This window comes from Balaenoptera borealis (assembly GCF_965194805.1).
Source record: "Balaenoptera borealis genome assembly, chromosome: 8".
In the NCBI taxonomy this organism is placed as follows: Eukaryota; Metazoa; Chordata; class Mammalia; order Artiodactyla; family Balaenopteridae; genus Balaenoptera; species Balaenoptera borealis.
The window spans coordinates 28,939,569-28,954,586 of record NC_138865.1 but is presented as its reverse complement, the minus strand read 5'-3'; the positions used below and the strand labels follow the sequence as shown (position 1 = coordinate 28,954,586).

The window sequence follows — 15,018 nt, the reverse complement described above, 5'->3', positions numbered from 1 at the left end:
TGTAAAATACACCCATGTACTAAAGCACAGAGCACTGTCTTGGTGACCAGGCAACTTTATTAAATCACGGCATGATGGTAGCATGTGAGAGGAGAAGCCCCCAAATCCCAGGGTTCGTGCAGACCCTGCCGTACAGTTGTCACACAGAACTCATCTGCTCAGATTTTCCCATGGTCCTTTTCAAGGTCTGGAGTCTCCAGGTTACCTCCATAGAACCTAAGATGCTAGATGAGACAAACCAGAACAAACCAAACGTGTTTTTCAGCGTTGTCAACAACCTTCAGGGAGGCAATGTTGTCATTTCTCTCTACCAAGTAGCCCAAATTATAGCACTACCCCCAGAATAAGGCAATCCTCAGTCTCTTTTGGATTCAGTGGACTCTTTTGAATGGGTGAGCATCTTCCAGGGATGCTCAGATTTCTTTGTTCCTGCTTCTTTCCAAGACAGTGTTTGGGTTTACAGAAGGGCTGGTGCCCTCATGGAGCTGGATGGTGGGGCTTCTCACGTTGGGGCTCAGCTCCTTGCTATCTGCTGAAGGGAGTTTGTCTGCTTTTAACGCTGAGGGTTACTTGGCACCTGCTCCTGAAGCCTGTGGTGGATTTACCTCTTGGTAAGACCGTGTTCCCAGGGAACAGGTCATTGTCCCCTCCGGGATCTTTGCGATGTCACTTCTTGCCTCCCTGAAGGCTGACCATGAGTCTCATTTGGTTTCCAGCCTGAGCAGCCTTGGTTACAGGTTTAATTTGCCTTTGCCAAGTTGACCTTCTGTTCAGATCCAGTCAGACTCTCATCTCACTTCTGTGCCCCCTTTTGATGGCCTGTGGGCAGTCTGGTTCACCATACCAAGGGGAAAAAGATCGTCAAATGGTTTTGTCCTGGCAGTTTAGTCCAGAAGTAACGTATCACTTCCACTCAGAGCTTGTTGGCCAGAGCTGGTCACATAGCCCCACCCAACCACCAGGGGGCGTGGAAATCGCAATCCTCCAAGTGCCTGGAAGGTAGAAGAAGGGAAATAGTTGGCAACCATTAGTAATGACTACACAGCCCCCTACAAGGTGATCTCCCAAAATTCCAAATGGAAGCCAAGACAAAGCCTTTCCACAGCTTGCTTATTCCTCTCACTTTTCTGATCCCCCTGGGACTTCGTTCCTGAGCAAGGTGTCTGAATCACCCTCCCACCACCTTTTACCCTTCCTCCATTTCCTCTCTTTCCCACGATCGTCTGGGTTCCCATCTCTTCTTCCTGCCAAAGAGGGAGACATCACACGTCCTGTTTCCTATTTTTCTCAGTTGGTTTTTGCCCTCCCTGGCTTCTCTAGGGCTTCATGGGATAATGATCACCGGCTAACAGGATTTACCAGAGAGGAATGAAAAAATTTTGCAATCCTTGCAAAATTATGTCTGTGTTTATAATCTGCCCAGTAAGTATCTTATGGTGGCCACAATTTTGCCATAGTATTTTTCCAAGAGTCAGTACTGCCTATGACGTACTTGGCAACCTCCCAAAAGGTATGTGGAAGCCCTTCTAAGCACTATCCAAATTCAAAAATAGTTGTCTAGCAAATTCCACTCTGTTCTTTTCCAAAGTAATCACTTTTATATCATGTATAATATACAGAAATGTTCATGAACGTTATTTATTTAACAGTATGCATCCTTGACATACACCGTGATGTCTTTGTGTACTCCACTTTTAATAAATATTATTGGCATCCCTATGGAGATATATTTTATCCCATTACATACTGCTTTACTCATCCAATGCAATTACATTGCCTCTTGTAGGGATATTCCCTTTTTCTTGTTTGGAGTCACTGATGAAAGACGTACCAAGTGAGGTGACCTTCAATCCTGCCAAAGGGGTGAGGTTCAATTAGCAACCTTTCATGAGGCATCTGGGATCACTATTGATCAAAGCACACAGGAGTCTTGAACTTCTGGTTTAACTTGTGGCACAGAGACTGGTCCAGGAAGACCACAGCCAGTGGCAAAGGCTAATGGAATATCTCAGTGGACCCTGTGGTCAGCTACTCCCACCTTTGCTCTGAACATTAATGAGGAGCTTCTGGACTAGGGGCTGACTGGAAGATGGTATTTCAGGGGTTCCCTGTTCTCTCTGTCCTGTGATCCTTGCAGTAGACTCTTCCCTTGTTGCCATGTTTCCTCCAAGGAAATCCAGTGGAGCAGGCTTTTCTCCGACACAAAATAATGCCATACTTTGCTGGGGATGAATGCCTACACCCCAGAAAAATGCACCTTTGTCAGTAGTATTTACATTTTGTGAGGCTCAGACCTCATCCTTTTTGCATTCTCATTTTACTACTCTATTTTGTATAGCAGCTCGTCTGTACATATCTCTTTTTATCCAAGGCTTCCACAGTGTGCTTACAAATTGTAATGAATTCAGCTACATGACATCACTAAAGAAAATGTAAGTTTTACCATCAATGGACTTTTTTTCCAAAGGCTTCTGGCTAACTGAGCAGTCAAGTATGGATGGATAATTTAGTACTCATGGTTTTATTTCTAAGCATGTCACCCTTGCATTTCCTGACATGATCCTACACTGAATTTAATTAAAAAGAAAAAGGAGCTCTTGCCTTAAGAAGAGTAACGGTGTGTCCCTGGGAAGTGGTGGGGGCCTTGGAGCAGAGCGCCTGGCCTCCTGCCCTTCTGGGCATCCTGGATTCCCCACTGCTCTCTACATGTCAGAGGGAGATGCAGCTATTCTGAGTGGCCTCAACAATGATCTGGAATCATATCTGTTCTGAATAACTCAGGGGGCCTCTGAAAGATGCACAATGATGCTTTTATAGAATTAGACCAGATCTCAGAGCTGCATCTCTCATAAACATGAAGATTTCACGGGAGATGCACAAATAAACTTGGTCATACATTTTATTCAGTCATGAATGAGGTATTTACTACATGTTCGGATGGTTTATAGGCTTGCTGGGCAATTCGTATTTTATTTCTAAGGTGAGAAATTAGCAAAATCATCTTATAGTCTTGTCAATACAGAACTTCAAACACATAAGAACTGCAAAGCCTGAGATCAACTCAGATCTGAATGCCTCGCTACTGTGTGTCTCTTTAAAACTTGGTCAGGAGTGTCTATGAGAGAAGCAAAACAAAACACACAGTAGCAATGGATTTTTGTTTATGCAGAAAGAGCTGCAGCAATGAATGTTAATTGCCAAGGGCATTGAAAGTTGTCCCTCGGGACACTGCACACAGAACTTAAGGGAGTCACGTGTGAACAGTCACACTGTACTTTTTTTCTTTAATATCACTGGCATTTAATTTGAATCACAAATTAACAAGTATACACTTATTTTTTATTTAATTTTAAATTGTCTGTTTACAAAACCATTATAGGGTATGTCTGCATTTAGTACAGGAATCTGTTTTACAATTAGGCAGCTCTGTGTGATTTTTTTCATTATGGATGCACTTTTTGGAAAGCTACCTGTTGTCTCCTGCTCAGGCTGCTAGCAGACTGCAGGAAGCACAGCAGAAAGGGAATCAGAGGTTACCTAGACAGGTCCAGAGGGAGGATTTCTGCATTTTTTACATCCTGATAGCTAGAAATGGTATATGTAGATAGTTGGAATTGCTCCTTAAGAAATCAGAGCTGGAGCAAATGCTTAAATTTCCCTCAGCAATGTAGGCAGGATTGTGACAAAAACACCAATATATAAATCCCAGAGATCTCTGAGTGGGATGGTCAGGGAGCATCCCCAGGGCCTGCTGCCCTATGGCCCCTTTTTCCTGGGAACATCTGTTACTCCTGCTTATCTCACCCTTTCCCCACTCACCCAGCCCCGCCTGGAATCTGGAATGAGTTTTCTGTGAATTACGATGCATTTAAGTGAGGAAAGAAATACACAGAGCTTGATGAACTCCTATTTGAGACAATGTAATGAAGATCTTCGAGGGAAAGTTCCCTTGGTTACAATTTCGATTTAGCCATTTACTTGCTTGACATTTAGATGCCCTGGAGATAGGTTAGTCTGTTCACTTCAGATTATCCCACTTGACTTTGCTCCCTTCAGTATCTTTCTGCTCTGGACCTTGTTCCAACTTGAAGAAGGCATGAGCTATTCTCCTTTTCAACTCTGGGTAATTTCTACCTCTGGGTAATTTCCCCCTCTGCACAAAGCTGACACTCATTATGACAGTGCATGCCCCGTGGCCACCAGGGGCAGGGGTCATTTTCATCTTGATCAGTGACCAGAATAATTAAGGCCCTAGCTGAGAGTTTCCTGTTCAGCCTTTCCTCTCCCCAAAGACACAAGTCACTGCCTGTGTCTGAGCCAACGAAAGGGGGGGGAAACAATCACACAGGGATAACTAGAGACAGAAACCTTCCAATATATCTGCCAGTATATCAATATAAAAGACAGTCTGGTATTGATAAGCAAACAATACTGAATAACTGACAAATCGCAGGGATATGTTCTTAGAAGGGGTAGAGAATGAAAAGGGAGCTGAGCTTTAATAAAATACCCTCACCCGAACCTAAAATGATTGTTTTTTGCTTGTCTGCAAAGCAGAGACTGTAACACCCGTCCCACTTGCCGGGTGCATGGAGGAGTTGTGAGGTAGCACTTAGAGCATCAGGGAGGGTCCTGAACACATCACATGCTTGTGACAAGTTTTGGCTTTCCTCATTTTCTCTCCTTTATCTAGTATAAAGTGGCAGGTAACGGGCCATTCAGTAATGAAAAGACTGCAAAGCCCCACACTCTGGATGTCACCCCTCTTTCACCATGACTGTCTCCCGTCTTGCGATCGTGTATGGGAGAGAAAGTATTGTGCTAGATGCTCTAACACAGCTTCTTGTTGAATTCTCATTGCAGCCCTAAAGCATACCTATCACACTTTGCTGGGAGGGATGTTTTGTGTTCAGTGTCCTAAGCTGTGGAACCTTGTTCTGTGCAAGTCAGACCCTCTGGACATGTTTTCCTTTGTATGAATTGTGACACTTTATTCAACTAAGGGGCTGAGGCAGGAGACAGGACGGTGACAATGGAAAAAGACAGTCTGTGGTGTGGTCAGGGGAAGAGCTGGGTGGGAGGGCAAGTGCCTTTCTTGTGGGTTCAGCGCTGGTGACTCCAAAACAGTAATTGCAAATCCCTGGGCTCTGTTTCAGGGGGTGTTGGTTCCCAGGGGGAATTTACTGAAGATTTGCAACATTGAATAATGCAGGCTGATCAGTTTCAGAACCACTGCTCTGCAGCTAAGAGCTGGTGGGGCGGCTGTGCTCAAGCGTACCCACTTTAATGTTGTTTCAGTGTATTTTGTTTTGTTTTCCATTACAGAACAGTGATCTCCCTTACCCGTCAGTAAAACTGTTCGGGGCTCCCTAACAGTCCTCAGGTTACATTTGTGCATTTCCCACTTTTTCCAGTCATTAGAAAAAAGGGCATCTACCCCGGTGGACTGCGTGCATGGGCGAATGCACAGTAATTCAGCATCATCACCCTACAGGGGTCTGGGGATTACGCCGTGGCTGTGTTACCCAGCTGAAATGAATTGCTTTGCAGCACAGGGAATTCTGCAGTTTCATTACTTTATCAGAGTACCTACTTAATCACATAGCTTAATTTGCATACCAGTAGCACCTTCTCACCACAGGTAAGGAATATGAAATGTTCAAGGTTGATTACCAGCAGATGGTGAAGAGTGGTTGACAGAGACGTGGCTGCATCATCTGTGGGAGAGGCTGGTCCCAGGGCAGATGCTGGAAGCATGCTGACGCTTTTTACTCTGTTGCATTTCTGTCCATGTGGTACCCGTGTTGATGATACTTCCCGCTTCAAGAGAGATTAAAGATGACAGAGAAAGATTGTGAAATGCAAAAAGAAGAAGTTATCTTCAGTACATTCTTTACAACCTTGATACTAAGAATACAGGACATTTAGCAGTTTCACAGAGATTGAAACTGATTCATATAAAACTTCAAATGTAGAACCTTTAAGTTAAAATGATCAGCTAAATGCCAACACCTAATTTCTGACTTCTTTTGGCAATTATTATAAAATTACAGGCAGTTGCAGAATAATGTTACTTGGGACTGTTAGTTAACCCTCAGCTAGAACCCAGAAGGACTTATCATTCATCAAACATTAGATGGGACCTTTGCACAAATCAGTAGAAGTAGCAGGGAGGTGTTGGGTGGTGATCAATCTTGTTATTAAAGACAAAGAAAGACTGAAAACTATCACAGGTTGGAAGACACTAAGGAGACAAGGTGACTAAATGCAATGTGGGGTTCTGGAACAGAAAAAGGGAGTTAGTTAGTGGAAAAACTGGAGACATCAAAAGAAAGTTTGTCGTTTTGTTACCATTGTACCAGTGTTAATAGCTTAGTTTTGATCAAAATACCATGGTGATGTCAGATATTAACATTAGGACACACTGAGTAAAAAGTAGACAGGAACTCCCTATCCCATCTTTGCAACTCGTTTGTAAATCTGAAATTATTTCAAAATAAAAAGTTTAATAATGCATTACAGAACAGCCAGAGTTGTGGCATGTTTAAGATGTGGATCAAAGGAAAAGACATTGTGCTTGTGGTTGAGAGGAAATTTTGGAATTTTGGAATAAAGATTGCAGGAAATGAGGAAATCTTAGAAAGAATTTGAGTTTTAAAGAATTTGTAAGCTTTCAATTTTGCTAAGGGTTATACACGTAGTGCCATTAGCAGAGGACATAGTGAAGCAACAGATGTGCCCACTTGCTAGTTTCACCTCCACACCCTGATGTAAGCGCTCCACTTCCATTTTCCTTTGAGCTGTCTTGTAACCATGTCACACACCTCCTGACATGTACTTGGTCGTAACAGCTTTTGTAAACAGGACATGGATGTTAATAATAGCCCCTAATAAAAAAGATAATAAATGTTGTCTAAAGTGTCAGACCTTATTATGAGAGCCTCAAATTAGATGTCAGGACAATGGGGAAAATTGTTTTTAAAGCTAGTTTTTTTGTGTTAGGGACTGTTTACATGACACTGTGTTTTCTAGACATGGATAATTAGCAAAATATCAGTTCCAGAATGCATTTCAAACCTGTTTCCCAATTTTTATATTGCATAATAATTTAAATTCAGAAAATTTAATATGACATCTAAATCCAAATTCAAAACTCATGTTTCTGTTAAACTAGAAGAACAAAATATATCAATAATACATTCACAGGTATCCCTAATTCTTCGGTGTCTCACAGGCACTGGAGAAAACAAAGCACAGTAATTTCCACTCTGCACCTATTGTCTTGAATACCTGAGAAACTCCTCCCCATTCACTTCCTCTGGGTTCTCGCTCACCCTCCCTGCTGACTTTTTAGAACTCTCCCTCCCTGCACAGAAATCACTTTCACCTCCACCCCTCCCATATTGCATTTCAAATTGTTCTTTGAAATGTCTGCTTCTCTTATGAGTCTGTAAGCACCATGAGTGTAGGGCTATGCCATAGCCCTCTTTGTTATCCCAACATTCAACATTGTACTTCCTCATGCTGGGAATCCACAATTAAGGTTTTCTAGCTTTATTTTCCAACAAAGGAAAGTTTGTTATTTTCCAACAAAGGAAAGTTTGCCCTTTGTTTATGTCCAACAAAGGGCAAGTCATGCATTGAAGCCAGTAACGACACTAGTTCCAAGCACTGATGTAATGGCATGGTGTTTAGTTGTCCACCTATTACATTAAGCAATTTCACTTAGCGGGACACCCCAATACCAGAGAGTCAGGGGTTATGAACTAAGAAACAAAACAATTAATATAGGCTTCATCCATTTACATTTAACCTGTGTTTTTATTTTGTGTTGGTGTGTGTGTATGTGAGTGTGTTTGTATAATTCTGGGGCATTATATAACGCAGAATTTGAAACTATGATTTTCATAAATCTTATTTATGACCCCATTCTTACAGGTTAATATAGATTTCAAAGATTTCTCTGTCTTTACCGGTTTTCTTCTTTTTATTCCCACAAAAAGGAGCTGGTGGCTGGTCTCCCCTTGTGTCAAATAAATACCAGTGGCTGCAGATTGACCTTGGAGAAAGAATGGAGGTCACAGCTGTGGCCACCCAGGGAGGACACGGGAGCTCCGACTGGGTGACCAGCTACCTCCTGATGTTCAGCGATGGCGGGAGGAACTGGAAGCAATATCGACGAGAGGAAAGCATCTGGGTATGTGCTTTATTGAAAAGCAGTCTGTCGGAGGATGAATTATGCCAGTTACTGCATGTTGCTGCCCATCTGTCGGATCAAGTATAGAACCAGAGCCTCCTAAGTTACTTGAAAATGTTTCCACTGAATGTAAGCCACATGTGACGTTCCAGAAGACACCGTCCATGGCTAATTTATGAAATAAGTAAAACAATTTTATAATGTAGCGAAATATTGAAAATGTCTTCCCATTCTTCCTTTAAATAGTGTGAAGTCTAAGGAATAAATAAGTCACATACGACTGATTTTATTTTTGTTTGATAACAAACACAATAGTTTATATTGCCTCAGCATTTTTAAATAAAGCAAATTCATTTTCTCTGTGCCCTCTGATAAACTGAAATTCCTGAAAGACCCTGAACATGTAAAAATAGATGTAATGGAGAGTCTCTCTGTGGAGGACTTGTTGAGGGATATGTTGAGTTCCTGCTCCAACAGGAACTTGGGCACCATGTGGCCCCTTGTAATTTATGGACAGTAGATCCCTAGGATTCTTTGGAATCATAACTATTTTACATCAGTGACATAGTTCCTACTTCTGATTACATATCCATGCTTCTTTTAGAAGAATTAAATTTTGTTTGCTTAACTTTTTGAATATTAAAATTTATGTAATTTATTCTTTATTTAGCATTTCATATCTTTAAATCACAGTCTGCTGTGAATGAGAAGCTCTAAAAGTAGAGTGTTGTAAAGGTCTGCAGCAGGTTTGCAATTGGCTGATGGGGTGTGGCCTGAAGAAGATTCATCAGGTGGAGAAGAAATTACTTTTTTCTTCTTCTTAAAAATATAATTTAGATGGTTGCCAAGAGCCAGGGGAAGGGAGTAATGGACTGTAAGTGTTTTAATGGAGACAAAGTTTCAGTTTGAGAAGATGAAAAAGTTCTTGAGATGGAAGGTGGTGATGTTTGCACAAGAATGTGAATGTTAATGTCCAGAACTGTACACTTAAAAGTGGCTAAAATGCTAAACTTTTTGTTATGTATATCTTACCACAATAAAAAATACACAGTGTATCTTCCATTTAATTTAGGCTAAGAATGTTGTATAACTTAAGAAATTTTTTTTCTTAATTGTCAGAGTAAGAAGAAAATTGTCAGCTAAAAAGCCGTTATGTCTTAGCACATAGCTTATCTATAAAAGTAACAGGCAACAAAATGATAATATTCGTTGTGTAACAAACGGCCCTCATTTGAATTTCCTTAGAACTCTGTAACTTATTATAACTTAATAGATTGAGGTCTACTTAATTTCTTATCCCTGGAGCTTTTATTAGTTAGTCAATAAATGTTGATGCAAATTGAATCAAGAAAAACTAGTTAGTTGTCTAATACTAGATAAAAGAACAAAGTGGGAAGGGCTATGTGAGTGTTTTTAGGGCTGGCTGACCTAAGGTTTCCAAACAAGTAATTGCCATGTGTATGATCCGAAGCAGATATTAATGTTGTGCTTATTCTAAGAACACCAAGTCCAAAGCAGGGTTAAGGTCAATATTGCTTAAGTGAGTTAAAGCTTAATGAAACATCTACTTACATAGAGAACTTTTGTTCAAACTTAAATATTATTTTTCAAAATTAGTTAACTAATAGTTAATGCCTACTTATTCTTCATTGTATTAATTAAGGTTCATATTTTCGCCCCGCTCCAATCCCATTTGATTGAGCAACTCTAACAATTCTTGTTTTTAGTTAAGCAGGTTGGAGAGGAATCATATGTAAGCATCACCCTCTGCTGATTTCTTTAAAGGTCAGGCACCCTTGGGGAAGTAGGGTCAAGAATATAGTGGCATTATTAACCCTAGATCATGCAGGTGAGGACAGAAGTGGACCCCTCAATCCTATCCATCCTATCACACAATAAACATGGGTAAAGTGGCCTGCCTTACACTCCTGCTGAGCTTGCATCCCTCCCTGTGTCCCCAGCACTTCATGGTGCCTGGGGCCGAGCACGTTGGTAAATGTTTGCTGAATTAAAACGAATGAGTGGAAGATCCTCACATCTGCGTGCACCACCGTGGGTTAAGTGAATTCATCTCCTAATCTGGGCCCGACTATACACAACTGGCATTGACAGCAGTAAATCACACTAGTGGATGATTCTGACATTATCCTCACAGTTTCTTTAAAAAGATTGGGCTGGTTTGGCTGCTTTCCAGACCTCTCACAAAATGTCAGCTGCTCTTAAAAATCAACCATACACCTTACCAGAGGTTCTACCCCTTCTTCACGTGGTTGTTTTAGATATGAATTGCTGATGTTAACTTGAGAATGAATTTAAGATTTTAAAAAATGTCCTTGAGATATTATACTCTTCATTAGTGAAAGTAATATGTTTCTTCATGGTGCCATTTACTTAATTTCCTATCACTGCTTTAACACATTTTCATGGATTTAGTGACCTAATACAAGACAGAGTTATTATGTCATAGTTCTGTAGGTCTAAAGTACAGTAGACCTGGCTGGGTTCTCTGCTTAAGGCATTTTTCCTGGAGGCTCTGGGGAAGACTTGTCCTTCAAGGTGTCTGGAGATTCCCAGAACCTTCCCCAGGTTCCATGATTTGCTGGGAGGATTCACAGGACCAGTGTGTAGTCATACAGCTATGATTTAGCACAGTGAAAGGACACAGAGCAAAATGAGCAAAGGAAGAGGGTGCTTGGGGTGAAGCGCAGAGGAAATCAGGCCCAGGTTTCTACAGTCCTCTCCCAGGGAAGTCATACGGGACTAGCTTAATCCCCCAGCAGTGAGTTATAGAAACCCACATGGAATATTACCAACCAGCTGAGCTCATGTACTGGGGGCTGGTCATGTAGGCACCCTCTGCCTTGCATGTAACAAAATCCCAGGCTCCCAGAAGGAAGGCAGGTACTGAGTATGAACCACAGTGTTTGAGCAAACATTAGGCACAGTAAGCCACCTTTATCATTAGAGTCTTGGGAATGGGCCAGACTTGCAAGCAGGCCTTTCAGAGGGCAGCAGTCAGGACTGCCCTCCTGATGCTTCTGCATACACACTCACTCACTTCCTTGTGGGTGTAGGACTGAGACACTGATCTCCTGTAGGTTGCCAGCTGGGGGCTGGTCTTTGCTCCTAGAGGTTTCCCACATCCCTTATGCTTTCTGTGTGGCCTGTTCTTGCAGCAGCGGGTCAAGTCCCTTTCGTCTTTAAATCGCTCTTTGTTCTTGTTCTCCTTCTGCTGCACCTCTCTGATTTCCTCTTCTTCTAGCTGGAGAAAGTCCTCTACTTTAAGGGCTCCTGTGGTTAGACTGGATCGACTTGGGTAATCCAGGACAGTCTTCCTAACCATAATCCCATCTGCAGAGTCCCTTTTGCCATGCAAAGTAACATATTCACAGTTCCTTTCTTTAGGGCCTGGACATCTTTGAGGCCTTTCTGCCCACCCCACTGTATTTATACATCTCTGTTTTTTTTTCTTTCTGCATTTGGTATCCTTTCCTAGCAAACACATTTCTCATTGGATCTGAAGATGTTTTCCAGAGTCATATGAAGTCATGTTGCAGGGGTATCTGAGCACCTGCTCGCAGTTGGTGTGTCACAGGTGTCCCCCCTGAGAGGCTGCTGCCCCGCCATCACTAGTGTAGCTCTCACCCACAGCAGCGTCCCCAGCTTGTGGCCTCGCTGATGTAACCTTGACCCCCAGCAGCAAGAAAGACTGTGTATTGGCTTTCTTCTCAGGAAGCCTCCTTCTACTTTTATAAGAAAGTCCAAATCAAGCACTCCTTCTCTGGCCTTAAAAGTTTTGTGGATGTTCTCCCTGTCATAATTATTTTAAGTGACTTTTCTTGTTCTTCTGGGTCTATCTGCTGTCTCTGCTAACTCTGTCCGCTAATACATGTTAACTCTTTCCAAATTCCGAAAACTCTCAGAAAAAGGTCAATCCTAACTCCTTACTGAAAATGGACATGAGATGATAATAAGACAGAAGATCTTTACTTATGTTACTTTGGGCAAGTTGTCCATATGCTTTGCCACATGTTTGCCATGGAATATTAATTAATATGTGACATGCAAGGTATACCTCTCTAAATTCTCAAAATTATGAAATTGAGACATGGCTGGCCACCAAGTCTTTGACTAAGGGATTTGAGGACTGCAGGTCCAGTTACTGAAGGTTAGTTATCCAAATTGACTTTCTTAAAAAAAGAAATTATGTTCTTCACTGGTGATATGTTCCACTTTAATATTTTTTCTTAATGAGTGACTGCTTCCATGGCTGAACTGGATTTCTATGTGAAAATAACCAAAAAAATTAAACAAATACTCAGATCTGTGAAATACATTCCAAAAGGGTTTTATTTAAATGGAAATAAAGGCATGTGTCTTACATGACAGAAAAGGCATCACCATCTCTCACCAAGGGATGCACTACATCTCAGGACATACAAACTCTTTTGATGTGCAGAGTAAATGTCCTCACTTGAAATGTAGTGGAAGAAGTATCACTGAACAAGTTTAGAAGGGGTGCATTTCCTATACGATGTGAACAATCATGGTTTATATCGGTCATTTAGTAAACCAGGTGGCTTGACCAAGCTTGGTGCTAAACGTCCATAGGACTTAGAAGATGAGCTTGCAGCTTCAGCCCAACTAAATCAGGAAGTGGCCAGAGTCTTAGGACGCTGAGGATCATAGACCAGCAGTGCAGTGAGCAGTGCAGCAGATCGGTGGTCACTGACAGAGCTCACTAATGTTGAGTTTCTACTGTTTCCCTGAGAATATGTCAGCCAACACTTACATCAATCTACTGTGACTCTGAGATTCATTACAAGAATTTTGTGGGGCAGCCCTTGCGAACCAGGATTCTTACCTGCAAGCTAATGTGAGCTCTGAGCTCCCTGGGGGCCTCTGGACCAGGCTGGGGAGAGGTGTGGGCGCCAACCACTGTCCTGCTCTGAGTCTGGGTCTGTGAGCATCCCTGGTGGGCAGGAGAGGTTTGTGAGTGGGCAGCCTAGAGCGCTGGCAGTATTCTACAGGGGTGTTGGGGCAGCTCCATCACCACCCTCCTGGGCACCTATTTGGTCTTCTTGGGACCCTCTAGCAAGCCTTGTCCTTCCCAGACCACCTGCCTGCCCTGACTCTGTCTCTTCTCCCTCCCCGTTCCAGTTGTTTGGGAACAATGGGCTGACTCAATGAGAGCCAGGCCAATACCCACCTCTCCTCTCGGGAGACCGTGCCTAATGGTGTCCACTGCAATGGTGTCCTCTGTTGAGGCTTATCTGGCCCAGGGACCACTGGGTCCCTATTGGCCATGGGGACCTTTCCTCCTGCAATTCCTGGGTGTTTTTTCTTCTATTTTATCAATACTTTGTCTTCATTCTCATCTCCTTACTATTTCTCCCTCTTCTCCTCTATCCTTCTATTCTTTCCTTATGTATTTTTTTCACCTATCATTAAATACTTTTCTCCTTATTTCTCTCTTCTCTCTCCATTTTCCCCTATATCCCTCTTCTATCTGTATTGTTACAAATTCTAGAAAATCAACTTGAATCAGTCTAGGTAATTTGGGAATCCGACCACACGGAGAAGGGAAGGATTTAGCTGGGTCTCTGGAATGGCTGTAACTAAGAGGCAGCCCTGCCCTGTGCCTTCTGTGGATTAGCTTCTGGCATTCATTTTCCTATATTGGTTCAAAAATCTGAGGAAATGCTCGGACTTACTTGGCTCTGGCTGAGGGGAGTCTCAGATCTCACCACCTGTGAAGAGCTGATCTGATCAGGATGGCTCCCAGGCCACCCTACACTTAGCACCGAAGCCCCTGGATTGGGGGGTGGGGCCATGTAAAGACTTGATGTCCACCCTAATGGGGGCACTTAGAAGGGAGGGATGCTGGGAGGGCCATATTATCAAATTTCCTGTTCTTTGTCTCTCTCTCTCTCTCTTTCACTCTCTCTCCATGACCTTTTGCTTTCTTTTCTATATCTCTGCTTTCCTCTTCTTATACATCTTATCTTTCTACTCCTCGCCTTCCTTTTTTCTCTATGAATTAAAGGACCTAGATTGCTATGAGTCCTGCTACTCAACATGTAACCTACAGACCAGCAGCATCACCTGGGATCTTGATAGAAATATGGAATCTCAGCCCCCACCCCAACCTATTGAATAGAATCTGCATTTTAACAAGATGAGCAGGGGATTCCAGTACAAGCTAGATAGTGAGAAGCACTGACTGGGATGAACCAAGTCCCATCTGTGGGGGAAATTGTTTTGCCCCTTAACTATCCTCCAGCTGCCTGGATCAGAGGAGACTGTGCCGCCTGCTCTAGGATGCAGCTTATCCCACGCACGTGTTAGCCTGAACAGGTGATGCTCTCTGTAACAGGGCCTCAGGAACCTTGCTCCAGTGCCCTCTGACTGCAAGACACCCTCTTTCTCCCTGATAGTCACCAACCTAGGGGGGGTGGAGCCCAGGTATTTTCTCATTGTTATCAGTGAATAACAATCAAGTGGTTAAAGTTAGTCCTATCTTTGAGAACTATAGTATTTCCTGAATCGCTATACTCTGCATTCATTAGGAGTTTATTCTTCATATTAAAAACTCATCAGAACTCTAATTCAGAAGTTGTATCCTTTATGAATTTAAGATGGAAATTGTTATTCAAAATGCATTGAATTAAACTTAGAATTTAAGTGCATTTTTCTTCCTATGCAGGCCCTTTGTGTGAAAAAGGCATTCTTCTAGGAAAGGACTGGCAAAATATATTTGAGAAAAATAAGAAAAGAAATTACTTGAAATAAACATAAGTTCTAGTATAAATAATTCTATT

General features: G+C 42.3%; 1 protein-coding gene across 1 annotated transcript in view; it reads left to right on the top strand.

Moving 5' to 3' along the window:
• The window catches only part of LOC309633574 (uncharacterized protein), a 126,190-nt gene that overhangs the window by 73,754 nt on the left and 37,418 nt on the right, over positions 1-15,018 (top strand). The window contains exon 4 of the mRNA XM_082402517.1: positions 8,004-8,197. Coding sequence (XP_082258643.1) covers positions 8,072-8,197 — 126 coding nt within the window. The 5' untranslated portion in view covers positions 8,004-8,071. The remainder of the gene's footprint in view (positions 1-8,003; positions 8,198-15,018) is intronic.